The sequence below is a fragment of the Glycine soja genome, chromosome 18, assembly GCF_004193775.1.
Source record: "Glycine soja cultivar W05 chromosome 18, ASM419377v2, whole genome shotgun sequence".
Taxonomy (NCBI): Eukaryota; Viridiplantae; Streptophyta; class Magnoliopsida; order Fabales; family Fabaceae; genus Glycine; species Glycine soja.
This window is the reverse complement of record NC_041019.1, coordinates 2,365,632-2,379,332: the sequence shown is the minus strand read 5'-3', so window position 1 is coordinate 2,379,332 and position 13,701 is coordinate 2,365,632. Positions and strand designations below refer to the sequence as shown.

General features: G+C 33.2%; 2 protein-coding genes across 7 annotated transcripts; one reads left to right on the top strand and one right to left on the bottom strand.

The window, feature by feature from the left end:
- Positions 1 to 1,208: 1,208 nt before the first annotated feature.
- Positions 1,209 to 7,047, bottom strand: LOC114397558 (peroxisomal nicotinamide adenine dinucleotide carrier). Of its 2 annotated transcripts, XM_028359648.1 has the most exons (11): positions 6,681 to 7,040; positions 6,485 to 6,562; positions 6,283 to 6,357; positions 5,390 to 5,520; positions 5,007 to 5,061; positions 4,247 to 4,357; positions 3,889 to 3,957; positions 3,715 to 3,822; positions 3,521 to 3,589; positions 1,941 to 1,995; positions 1,240 to 1,714 (listed from the first exon to the last, which is right to left on the bottom strand). In XM_028359648.1, the coding sequence occupies exons 1-11, from the start codon at positions 6,759 to 6,761 to the stop codon at positions 1,530 to 1,532; spliced, it is 1,017 nt and encodes a 338-aa protein (XP_028215449.1). In that variant the 5' UTR covers positions 6,762 to 7,040; the 3' UTR covers positions 1,240 to 1,529. The 2 variants fall into 2 exon arrangements, with proteins under 2 accessions (XP_028215450.1, XP_028215449.1); XM_028359649.1 differs by lacking the exon at positions 3,521 to 3,589 and having other exon boundaries at positions 1,209 to 1,714; positions 6,681 to 7,047.
- A 1,456-nt stretch (positions 7,048 to 8,503) lies between these two features.
- Positions 8,504 to 11,781, top strand: LOC114396153 (protein SRC2 homolog). 5 transcript variants are annotated; one of them, XM_028358048.1, is made up of 2 exons: positions 8,504 to 9,508; positions 11,554 to 11,781. In XM_028358048.1, the coding sequence occupies exon 1, from the start codon at positions 8,569 to 8,571 to the stop codon at positions 9,454 to 9,456; it is 888 nt and encodes a 295-aa protein (XP_028213849.1). In that variant the 5' UTR covers positions 8,504 to 8,568; the 3' UTR covers positions 9,457 to 9,508; positions 11,554 to 11,781. The 5 variants fall into 5 exon arrangements, with proteins under 5 accessions (XP_028213849.1, XP_028213851.1, XP_028213846.1 ...); XM_028358050.1 differs by lacking the exon at positions 11,554 to 11,781 and adding an exon at positions 10,587 to 10,727; XM_028358045.1 differs by lacking the exon at positions 11,554 to 11,781 and adding an exon at positions 10,196 to 10,384.
- Positions 11,782 to 13,701: the final 1,920 nt, after the last annotated feature.

The window sequence follows — 13,701 nt, the reverse complement described above, 5'->3', positions numbered from 1 at the left end:
CAACCAGCCAAGAAAATCTATGCCTATCCCTCGAATCCAACTTGTCCCAATAGGTGAGTATTGTCATAAATCTAATATTTGTGATGCTTAAGCATGAGAAAAGGAGTTTTTATATTTTTAAGAATTAATAGGTTAGGTTATCTTTAAAAGAAAAAAAAGAATTAATAGGTTAACAATCAAATTTTAAAGTAAAAGTCAAACCAGTGTTATGAAAATTGATCGAATCATCAACCTGATTGAGACATTAAGTCACAGATTCAATCAATGGGTTACTTATTAATCCAGTATATATATAAAACATAATGTGATCAATTCATATTTTTATTTTTTCAAAATTAAATTTATTATCATGTCAAACTATAAAATATTACATAGTTGCTTATTACTATAAATTACTATTATTTTGTTGGATATTATCATTAAACTACTAAGGAAATTTTTATTCTTTAGGATTAAATACAAAATTATTAAATGACCATAAACAAATCTGTTGAAGATGTACATAAATATTGAATCATATCATGATCAATATCATAATAATTAATTATTATATATTATTATCAAGATATAACAAAATATTACAGAATCATATTATATGGTATTTAGTAATTAATTATTAACAATCAAATATAGTATAGGAATAGAAAAAAAAAACTGAACGGATTAAATCAGAACAACTCGGTCTGGGTCACTGGATTTGACCAAATCTAACTAAATTATTCCAGGCCGAACCGGATCAAATGCATTTTCGGTCCTTCACCTTAACTGGACCGCCCACGATACCGGATCTAGTCCGGCTGGTAAACAGTTTCTTTTTTGTTTTTTAAACGGATCAAGGGTATTTTTCACCGAATGCCATCTTACTTTATCTTAGCCCTACGTTTTCATGGAAAAACAGACAAGATATAAACAAAAAATTATATTCACTCATTCCTATTTCACATTTTGCTTAAACAGGATGGTAAAGGACAGATCCTTTATCTTTGGCAACGTTTTTCTTTTTTGTTTAAGAAATAAAATATTTTCAAAAGAAGCTTTTAAAAAAATTAAGCAAAAGTGAATTAATCCTAACACCCCTGATCTATCTCAGTTTATAAAATGGGTCCACAGAACTTCTTCTATGGGTGGGAATCATCTGGGCCTTAAAGATGGAAACGTGGGAATTTTCATTCAGTACATGCAAAATGGATTAAGCAACATGAAAGTGATATTCGTGAATTAAATTTTGATCTAAAGCTCTAGCTGCCAATGAAATCAGATAGTGATATTCGTTCGTAAAAAGAATATTTGTTTCAGCAGCATACTTCAAATCTACAACCCAGTCTTGTTCATGAAACAAACCAATGAACCCAGTGTGTAATTTTTGGCATGAATTTCCTCTATGGAAACTAACCTGATGAAAATAATCAAGATACAGTTAAAGCCATATTTCAATATGTTGTTTGAATCACTCTAATTCCCCTACCATTTGAACTAATTTGCTAACTGAAGATGGTACATGAAATCTTGATCAAGCTAGTGGCCTCCAATCACAGATGCTTTGGCTTTACAGCATCCTTGGCAAGCAAGAAACGAACCCCCCTAACTAATTCTTCCTTCATCATGAACAAAACAGCAGCAGCCAGCACACTTTGTACGATTTTTGTGCCCATGCCTTTGTAAAACCCATTAAACCCCTCATAGCGGATCATTTTAATAATAGCATCCCATGTACCTGAATTTAAAGAAAATTGTGCAACTTTAGAGAGGAAAGGAAGAATAGAGTAAAATTTCTAAAACTTCAAACTTAGTTTACTATTAAGTGGTGGATGCGAGAAAGCAACAAACAGATGCACATATCACCAGGGTGAACAAGGGCAATTTTAATAATCACGTGTAAAATTCAACAATGATAACCTCTTGATATACAAGGTATAACAAAATAGCATCATAACTTAAACCTTTGTAATGGTGTCTCCTGTCTCCAGTTTTATCCTGTCTAGCTTGGAGCCTTGCCTGTGAGAACAACATAACAAGTAAGAAATTGAGAAAAGCATTTTTGACACAGATAATTTTTCCTGTCCTTCCCATTCATTGCATTTAGTGAATTATAGACATCAATGTAACACAGATAAAAAACATGCCAACACAACAATTTTAAAAATAGGACATTCATTATAAATAAATCATCTACCATATTTAAAACTAGTGAATAGAATAATGTGAATGATAAAATTGCCTAATATCTAAATTAAATTTAAAATTTTTTGGTGGCAGATTATTACAATGCCAAACATATTAAACCACCTGAAGTTCATCATTACTAGATATGCAAATCATAAACATAAATGATTCTGCATTTAAAGCTTCATATAATGTAACAAACAAATATAGAATCAGATCTCCAAGTTATTCCACTCTTCAGAGCCATTAAACTAGCATTCGTTGCTCTCAGCTTAAAAGATTCTAACTGGTACAATACCATATTGCCCCCAAGGTCCTAGAAAAATACCAAAGTCAAACATATGCTATATTACACCGTTTTATGATCCCAAATTTCTTTTCAAATCTTCAAATTGATCCTTGCTCTTTTTTGTTTTCTTGTACAGCATAATATAAAATAGGCAATGACCAGCTCAGAATTTTTCTTCTTTATCTTCCACATGTAATGTTAGCAATGCATTTCTATGTTTTTGTTTGATAGGCATCATCAGGGACAGAATCACGCTTATTGGTACGGGGGCAGTCGCCCCCCTGATTTACCCAACGTTCTAAATATATGTACTTTTTCTCCTTTTGGATTTTCAAAACGTGACACTTATCTTTGGAAAGAGAAGGTAATTCTTTCTTCTTTTTTGAAGAAGAAAAATTCAATGGTTTTAATAAATATCTACTTCTAAGTCACAAACTTAAAAAATTCATAAGTTTGTTGTAAACTTGATGAATGACCTTTTGAAAAGATAGAAATCAATTATTTTTATTTATTATTACATTTACTTTAATAAGATATAAGGATATTTACTTTTTTTATTAAACTATTTTGAACAATGATTAATAGTAAAAATTTAGAGTGGAAATCATAGAAGAGTGCAAAAATGATCATGGCCAACACAACTTTTCGCCTCTCAATAAAAACATTTCTACTTTAAGTTCATGATTTATTATGTATTAAATTTTCACCCCTCTTAATAAATTTTCTTGGTTCCGTCCCTTGGCATCGTCACCTAACAAGAAATGCACATTTTTAATGGTAGTTTTTACTGTTATTCTTCAGCTCTGCAGTATATTATTATTTTTCTTATTAGCTGGTACCCATTTAGCCAATAAAACCAACATCTTAAGAAAGCTAATATAAGCATGCTTGGATATGTGTCCAACAATGCAAACTAAAGTTCACAATTTCCAGAGTATGAAATGGAGAAGCAAATATCTACGTCATGTTAAACATAAGTTTAGTTCATTCCAAGTTTTCAACTTATAACCAAACACACTACTATATCATATATCTTCAGAACCAGGAGATTAAACTAGTATGATATACCTTCACAACTAGGATCGGATAAGTTACAACAGTAGCTCCAAGCTTAGCTAAAGCTCCAATAAGAAATATCTAGTATCGTAAGGAAATATTAATAGGAAAATGTAGTAAACAATTAAAGGCAATATCAGAGAAAACATATAAATAGGGCATCAGTCAAAAGAGATTTTATGTAGATTAGCGAATTGGCATAATACCTCTAAAGCAGTTACCCCGTTGCTACCCTTCTTACTCCAAGCACGTCTTTTTCTTAACTTTGCCAACATGGCTTCATACAGCATGAACTGTATGGAAGGATTGCTTACCTGAGTTAAGGAACAAGCAATTAGTAATACTCCCTCAGGCATGAAAGAGATTCACTTCCAACATACCATGATTAATGTTGGTAATACACCTTTCCAGAAACCCCAAATTCCAGCTTCACCGTAGATTTCTTGAATCTGTAAAATTATATTCAAATATTACACAAACAAAAGGAAACTAGAGGGTTTGAAAAGTAAACATTATCAGGATTAGTACATTTTAGAAGAGGAAAAATCATGATAATCATAAATCATCAATCAATTAGTTGGAATGTTTTCAGACAATCTATTCTAACAGCAATATAAAAACCCAGTATAGTAATCAAGACCATAAGATCAGTTCTCCAAACATTTTATCATATCAGAATAGTCAAGCTAGTGCATCTTCTCTAAATTACTCAAGATCCCCAATATAGACTTTACTTACCACATGACTAGTTCCATAAGGAAGAGGCTCAACTGCAGAAAGAATTGGCTGCTCAGTGGCAACAAACAAACCCTGATCAGCTGGAGTTCTGTTCGACTCTTTTCTATGTGTCTGCACAGAAAATAGTTTTATGACATAAAATAGCAAAATCAGAATCTAAGACTTACTAGCTGAGTCAGGCAGAAGAAAAGCAAAGGAGAGACAGGCAGACAGATTTTGTTTATCATTTATTATTTTATTATTCTAAATTATTAGAGAACACAATTTTGATAACTTTAAGAAACACAATTAGTAAAACAAAATCAATGGCAGATCATGCATCATATATTCTACACTGAAACAACTTAAACCAGCAAAATAAGTTTTTGTGTCTAATTCACAGGTCCCAAACAGTTCCCAAATCCATGAAAGCTCTAAATTTTGTGAAGTCCAAACAAGCATTCAAAGCCATCATCACTTCCCTTCCATGTTTATCTACTCACAAAGTTCAAATACTTTTGAAAATGCTTTAGCTTATAGGAAAGGAAATAAAAATGCTCAGAATAGTCTTAATAATTTCTTTATTCTAAATAATCAGACACAAAAATCAAATCAGGAGAAATGGAAGTTTTCCCATAAGCTAATTCGTATTACTTATTCTCGCTATAATGTTTAATATATACAAGAAACAAGACAAAACAAGGGTTAGGATAAGTGGTGAGAGGAAGGAAAGTAGAAAGAAAGAGAGACACAAGTGATGAATAACAACTAGCCAAATTACCTGCATACGCGTAACAACTACCCATATGGGATTTGTCAAGAGCACGTTAACACACCTACAAAAAGATTTCTCAGGCAATTTGAGTCATACCACTATACATGAGTACTGACACAGTGACACATAACATAATCGGTAGTTTCTACCAACATGATCGGCAGTTAACAGCTTATGCTTTTATTATACGAAGGTCAATTCAGCAGTTCTTTTACAAAGACAAATTTGAGAAATATAGAAATAGAACCTTTACAACCACATGTATGATGTTAATATGGCAAAATAACTGCCATAGCTGTAAGAAAAACTTCTATTCAAGATCTTATTTTTTCTGGGGCAATAACAGACTAGAACCACATGGGCTTGTACACCAAGACAAAGTAAACTACCCAGATAAAGCAGCAACAACAAGAGAGGAGAGCATCCCAACTGATCCATCACCGACGCCCATTTTCTTTTGTTGTAGTGCAGCTGCTTCAGCTTTGTTCCTGAATATTTGATAGAAATAATAGTAAACTCCCTGTGCCATAAAATTGAGAGATATTAAAACATTGAACAAACAGGTTACCATTGAGTATATCATGCAGGAACCAAGGCTAGTTGAAAAACTTCCATCCATTTTCAAAGATAACAAGCTACACTAGAGACCATCAACATCAATGGGCCCATTTGGTTTACAACAATAATCAATTTCCCATGCAGTGGCTCATGTTTCAATGTAAAATTTATGGCTGAGATTAATTTGGACACACATCTCAATCACTTACAATGGTTTAAAATTAATTTTATCAAAATCAAGTATACCAAAATCTAAAACAAACATGCATGAAGTCTATTAGTCAATAATCATGTCAGATAGTTGAAGAAGTAATTAGTTTTTCCTTGTCTATATTATCAAGCCTCTAAACAATTAAACTGAGTCTTTGACAATAGAGAAATGCTAACAACACACTCTTTCATATGGGTTGAATTTATTGGAAATTACAAAAGTTTACGTTTTATTTAATGAATCTCTGTATTTTGTAGTTTTGCATAAATTTTAAACAATAGTAGAGAGTGTATTGCTAGCACTCCTCTTGACAATAATATGGGGAGCAAGTCTGGAGAATAATAACTACACAAGTATATCCTCTGAAATCCTCTACTGGCATTCCTACATTTTAGTTTTCCCACTAATTCAACAAATCAAATGAAACACATCAAGAAACAAAGCAATCACGACAGGATGTTTAATAATAAAATGAACAAGGAGTGTCAGCTACACAAAATAAGATGAGCTCACCTGAGACGCAGCTGTACCCACTACCGATGGCATCAAGCCTCCATACAACCGTTCCCACCCCTCTTCTTTTACAACCTACAATATTTTCCCATAAACAAAATCAACAACCACTTTCTCTCTTTCCATAACCACAACAAACGAACGAAATATACAATTAATTCAGCTAAACAATCAAGTAATCCTCGTTAAGAAAAACAGAAACCTGGCACATTCGTTCGAGGGCCCCTTGACTCCTCGTGTCTTTCTTCGGATCACGCTCGGTTTGTTGGCGAGTGTTTACCTGCAGATCACATCAGAAAAATTCAATCCCTGCCTCTCTGGCACCTTAAACAAAGACCCAGTTGAAAAAATTTCAAAGAAAAGGCAAAAAGAATAATTTTTTGAAACCATATTCGTACAGTTTGAAGTGGGTATGTGATGAGCTGAGCAATGATCCCTCCTCCAGCTCCGGCCAATCCATTGATCAAAGCATCCGACATGTTTTTTTTTTTCCTCGGAGGAATGAAAATCTATCAGTAGTGAGGGGTTTTACTTTTCTCTTTCTCTTAGGAAAGCATGGTAAACGAGGGAATGCACCGCACTAGTCTATGTTGTTGTAGTAATGGCGATCTGGCGCGGTTGGCAAATTAAATATGGTCTTGGATTAGTATCAATCAATGAGAGTGAGTGCGATGTATAATGTATTGTACCCCCACGACACGACTCTCAACTCAACAAGGTGGCTTCACTTTGGTTGTTGAGTTTGGGGAAAGAAAAATGTAAAATTTATGAAATATGCATAGACCATTCTACCCTTGGCTCTGCTTAACTTGTTAGGCTGGAAGATGAACTATGGAGTATTATCTACTGCCTCTTCTTGGGATGTGTACCAAGACTATACATAGTATAAAGTCCAACTCCAACCCGTGCGATTCACGGGCCATTTCTTTTTTATTATTTTAGGACTGTTTAATCTTTTATGTTTTTCTGGACTAACGTGATTCTCAAAACGCAATTTCTATCACACTTATTTCATTTACTAGTAACTAGTATAACATCACTTTTAAATTACAAGCACTAAATTGGTGTTTTTCTCAATGATAAACCATCATCATATAGCTAAAATACAATACGTTTGGTAGAGACAAAAAAAAATAAAAAAAAAATAAAATTTAAATTGAAGAGAAAATTAAAGGAAATAAAAGTTTAAATTTTTGTCTCATGAAATCAACTATTTATATTTATCTTATTTTTCTTTCACTTTCTATTTAACCAAACAAAGAAAATATATTGTGATTTGTGTTTTTTTTTTCCTTTCACTTTCTTCTCTTTCAAATGAAGCATGAAAGATCCATTATAGTTAGTGAAAAAGAAATGTAGGACTTTTCATTTGTTATGATGTATGTATTTCGGACAAATAGAAAGTATTATTTTGTCTCTGCTTCGATTTTAACAAAAAATTCTTATTTTACTGATTCCATCCCGTACCATATCCAATATGTTTAATACCTAAATTATTCCTATTTTACTTGATTACCCTATTTATTTTGTGTTTTAGGTTGCTATTTCAGCTTTTATGGATTTTAGGCAACAAATACTTGATTTTATTTGTTTTTTTCTTCTTAAAATTAATTATTTTTTTATGTTTTTTAAATTATAGGACAAATACAAATAAGAGATAGATATACTGAATAGCTGTTTCAGGAATGAAAAACCAAAAAATATACCCATCAGGATGGAATGAGTTTTGGGAGACAAGAACAAGGAATCACATACTCATCCCGTCCCGTCTCCTTCTCATGTGTAGTTCGAAAGTGGGCTTGATTCGTGTTTTATAGTTTCTCCGTCTTTTTTTTTTTTAATGGAAATCAAAAGTAAGGGTGTCATTTTTTGCATATTAACATAAAATATCCTTATTATACTATGTTTTATTTTCTATTTAAGGCATTTATGTTATTTTATAAAATATATTTTCATTTTTTACATTCTATTTTTTTACTTAACAACCTAAATATCATCTACTTTTTGTTTTCATTAATTTGTTATTAGTTGTTAATTAAAATAAAATTATTATCATCTATAATAATTCTACCTATTTGAATTTTCTCTTAATCCAATAAAAGATACACATAATTTAGAAAAAAATATTTTATTTATAAATATTTATTGTTGCTAAGCAACAACCAAGTGGATAATATAACAGTGATGGTAAGGAAAACAATAATAATTATATATTTAGTCAAAATTATCATCTGCTCCATTTTGCAGCGTACTGAAAGTTGCAAGCACACAGAAGAGAAGAGAAAGATGACGTCATCGCGTCCCCCTCCGTCGAAATCCGTGGATCTGGACCTAACAATCGTGTCGGCGAAGCACCTGAAGAACGTGAACTGGAAGAACGGCAATCTGAAACCCTACGTGGTTTTCTGGGTGGACCCGGAGCGGCGCCTCGCCACGAAATCCGACGACTCCGGCAACACCTCCCCCGTCTGGAACGAGCGTTTCGCCCTCCCTCTCCCTCTCCCCCTCCACGACTCCTTCCTCACCCTCGAGATCTTTCACTCCAAACCCTCCGACACCCCCAAACCCCTCGTCGCCACCCTCCGCCTCCCCCTCAAAGACCTCCACGACCTCCACGACTCCACGCGCCTCCGCAAGTTCCCCCTCTCTCGCCCCTCTGGCCGCCCCCACGGCAAGATCCACCTCAAACTCGGCCTCCTCGGCCGCCCCCAATTCGATTACGCCTCCCCCAACCCTAACCCTAGTCCTAATTTCGTCTGCTACAGAGGATACACCCCTTCCCCTTCCCATTCCCATTCTCACTCCCCTTCTCCACCACCTTCTCCTTACACCTCTTACACCGACTCCTATTCTGGTTACTACCCCGGTTACTATTCTGGCGCACCTCCCCCTCCCCCTCCTAGACCCTTCTTCGACCGTTACGCTGGGTCTAGTGGGCCTTCTGCTCCGCTTGATTACTCCTCCACTTATGACTCCAAGCCCAAGGCTCCCAAAATGGGCCTCGGCGCTGGCCTCGCCGTTGGCGCTGTTGCTGGGGCTCTCGGCGGGCTTGCTCTCGAAGAGGGGCTTAATTACGAAGAGGACAAAATCGCGGAGAGGGTTGAGAACGACGTCACTGCTGCTAATGTTGCTGCTGCGCGCGACAATTACAGCGATTACCGAGTGGATTATTGAATTGAACACTTACTACCGGCTTGGTGTTGTCGCAAGGCTTGAAATTCGAAGGGTATTTCCATTCGGATTCACTCTAATGTTATTACAGTATATAGATATATGTCTATGTATATAGTTCGACTTGGTGTTGGATTGATGAATGATGCATCGGTGTTGTTTTACTTGCTGCTTGTGGTGATTTGATACTCTTCTTGCGCTTCTTTATTTAAAGTGAAATAAAGCTGGTTTTGCCTTAATTAAGATAGCTACGGTTATCTTTTTTGTATTGATTCAGATCTTCGACATACGATACGAGTAGTATGTTGCATTTTCATTCATGAATCTGGCTCAGTGATATGGCATTATTTTCCTTTCAAGTGAGTGCGAATTGGTGAATTTGTGGTTTTCTTCTGTCCTTGAGGTTTTCTGAATTCGTATAGGTGTGTCTAATTATGTTGCTTTGTTTGTTGTGTATTTGATCAGATCATATGTTTTACAAGCATTGTCATCCGGCGAAGGATAGCAATATGCTCTTCTTTGATTTTTGTAATTTGAATGTGTTGCTAAATGAGCTTATGGAAAATTAGAAATATGGAGTAAGATAATGAAAAAAGAAGTATAAATGTAATTTATGATGTTGTACTATGTTGAATGGTATATAGGGTGTCATATCATATGAGATGGCTTTTAAGTTTTAACAGTTTGTCATGTCTTATTTCACAAATTCACCCTAGTTGCTTCTGTCGTTTCTGGACCTCAGTCAACAACAGAAACTTAATAGAACTGGAGCTTTATTGCATCTTGGATTGCACAATATGACAGAAGGGCAATTATCAGCTAATTATCCAGCAACAGAGCACTTTTGTTTTGTGCCACTGGATCAATCCTTTTGATTACATGTGAGGTTATCTTTTTATTTTAATGGATGTGATATGGCTCTTTTCATTAATAATAACTTGGTAAGTAAATTTTTCTGATTACATATTTGTTTCTTATGGGCTCTGCTCAATTTTTTTCGTTTTTGGAGTTTGTGGAAAATAACAAATTGGATTTACTTTTGTGAATTGGTATTTTGTGAGGGATGATTACTGATTACTTTATATGCCATTGCCAGAGGTAGTTTGTCGTATTTGGTTACTGATTTTATGCAGTTGCACTGCAGAAAATCTCAGCAGGTGAACAGCTTGTAGATCACTAGTTTCTTTTTTTGTTTCTCACTTGCAGTAAAAGATGGACTTTTTTAAGTGAAGAGTTTTGTCTAGATCAGCATTTTAAAGTAATTTTCTGATTTAGAAAGTTGTTTAATTATTAGTTATTAAAAATTGGTCTTCTATGGAATGGAAGGAGAATTCAACTAGAGTAAGGTGCCAAAGTAGCCTGGCCTTTTCTGAACGACATATTTCCCAATTATGCACCAAGATCTAGCAGAGGGCCACTTGTAATCATCACTTCCAATAAGGGTTAGCTACGTAAAGATAGGGCAGAAACGTACAAGCAATTAAAGAATTAGCTTGTCAATCAGAAGGCCTCTTTGTCACTTGACTGGCCTACTCTAGTTATGTGCATTATTCAAGTAACTAAGTCATAAATATTTAAGTAATTATGTGAAAATAAAAAGTTTTAATCTTGATTATTACTCAGTCAAAATTACTGTCCTCACTCTCGAGGAAACTATCCTTCAATCTCTCGTGCAATTGTACTCCTTTACTTTCTGTGTTTGTTTCTGCGCCAATACCCGGGTAAAAACGTGAAAAATCAAAAGCTATCTATATTGTTTCTCCTTAGACTTGGGCACCAGACGTAAATCATGATAGAACACAGGACCAAACATGCTATATTGCTACATTGCCATGCACGACACATGATGGTTTGCAAGTAAAGAAGAGAAATGTTATTAACATAATTTTAACACATTTAACACTCTTTCTAATGTATTTTCTATAATTGTTTGAAATTTATTTCAAAGTATAAAATTGTGTAGGTTTTATTCATTATTTAACAAGTCTTATAATTTTATAATTTACAATAAATTTTGATTAATAGAAAAGTGTGTTTTATTAGTATGCTAGAAAGTGTCTTACTAACACTTTTCATGTCAAATACATTTATCCGGTGTAGATGGATTCTGGTTCTGCTATATTATGGCAAGAGGCTTAGTCTAGATGGATTCTGTTTCTGCTATATTTTGGCAAGAGGCTTATTCTGATAACTGGTATTTGACATGAAAAATGGATTGTCTATTTCAACAAGAGGTGAATTTGGAGAATTTGGAGATGTTTGTTGTAAGGTATTGTAATCTTTGTGTAACTCAAGACTATTTTAACATGATTTTCAACTGGCCTTCTATTCCACGTTGCTACCTATAAAGATTCTAGGCAATTAAGTATGTGTTTGGATTGTCGATTTCAATTTTTATTTATATCCAATTTATGTTTCCAAAAGCATCATTTTCCTTACTTCTCTGGTGAAAGTGTGTTGGGCTGTGTCACCCCATTTGAAAGGGAAAAACAAACACACTCTAATTCATTAGGTATAAGAGTCTAGAATCTAGAACTGTATGGTGATTAAATGTGAATATTATGTTTTCTTTTTATAATCAAAATTTCTATCACATAAGGCAGTTTACAAATTTGTTTTTCTTAAAAATAAGTAAAAATATGGAGAGAATAAATATCACACGCCTCCACCTTTTCGAACAATGACTGTAAGACTTAAATCTACAGCTTTTTGCAAACGATATTGTTACTAGTTCAACCTTAGTGAAGTCTTTTGACAAGTTCTATTGGCCAGTGTTTCATTGACTGATTAGAAGAAAACAAAAAATATGTTTAGATGAAGTGATTTTAGCCCTTTCTTTTATACTTAACGAAAATTTTTATAGTTTTGATCACTTTCGGCATGATAACTTTTTCACTGTCAACCAATAAAAAATAATTTAAATATAAATTTTAAAATTATTATTATAAAAGACAACAAGATTAATGTATATGCCAATTTTTGATTAAGTGATAGTATAAAAATATTTAACACCATTGGTATATATATTGTTTACTCATTTTCTAACAGGTACTTTTAATTTGAAAGTGTAATGGAATTTTTATTGTTTAAAAATACAATGAATTCTTGAAATTAGTCTACCATTAAAGCATTGTGGCAATTTGGGAATATCATGAAAAGGTACCCACATGGTGCCAATAGCAATACCCTTTAAAAGCTGATGAAAGGTTTGCATTGGGCCCACCGGGCCCAATGACATGTTATTTTGAAAGACAGACCATCCCTAACAATTGCAAGCTGGAAATTTGGAATTAAAGAATTGTTCAAATCAAGATGATTAAAATTCATTAGAGGGGTCCATAATATGTATGCTACATATGATCTTTATCTACTCTGTCTAGATGCTTCCTGACGAGCTCAATTTTGTTATGCACCAAAAGTCTCACATTATTTAATATGTATATTCTATTTGGATTTTAATTAATAATAGAAAATGTATGAAAATTTTGTTTGCTAGCATTGTTTGTCTTTATTACATTGTAGAAAAAAAAAAACAAATGATTGTTTAAAATGTACCTTAAAATGGAAAAATACTTGGTCAAGGAAGTGACATCTTTTCAATTTCGCTAGTACCTCACCTTTTTGTAATTTGAATTGTTATCATATTGTAATGAGTGTTTCATTCAATGTATGGAAAATTTGGATGTGGAAAACATTGTCCATCCAAAAATTTGAACAGACATTTCTAGTTAAGATGCTATCGTCATATGATTGAATGCTTGATTCAAGGTTAGAAGTGTATTCTAAACGGAAAATGGAAAAAAAATAGTGTATTTGGTAAAGAAATAAAATGTTAATAACACATTCTCTTGCACGTAAGACAATTATTATTATTAATTAAAATTTATCAAAAATCAGAGAATTTGAATGTGTTAAAAAATATGATAGAGTGTGTTATTTTGTTTTTTGCTATGTATTCTTTGGTCTTGTTTCTTTTTTCTTTCAATCATGTATATAAAAGAAAAGGTCAACATTGAATACAAGTATTAATTATTGAGATAAAAAAAATATAATTTTATGATTAAAAAACATTAAAAATATCTAAAATATTACACTTAAGTTTTTTCTAAAGAATTTAATCATCCTACTTCAATATGATTGTTTTGCATTAAAAAAATGATTATTGTGTTCATTTTGTTTAAAATTTGAAATTAGTTATGGTAACTTTGGTATGATGTGCATTTAGCCAAATCAATTTTTCATGGTAGT

Coding starts and splice junctions, on each gene's coding strand:
- LOC114397558 (XM_028359648.1), bottom strand. CDS start 6,761: ATGTCGGATGCTTTGATCAATGGATTGGCCGGAGCTGGAGGAGGGATC. Junction 3,958..4,246: donor CTTATGGAACTAGTCATGTG/GTAAGTAAAGTC, acceptor ATAATTTTACAG/ATTCAAGAAATCTACGGTGA. Junction 1,996..3,520: donor ATCCGATCCTAGTTGTGAAG/GTATATCATACT, acceptor TTGTTCTCACAG/GCAAGGCTCCAAGCTAGACA.
- LOC114396153 (XM_028358048.1), top strand. CDS start 8,569: ATGACGTCATCGCGTCCCCCTCCGTCGAAATCCGTGGATCTGGACCTA.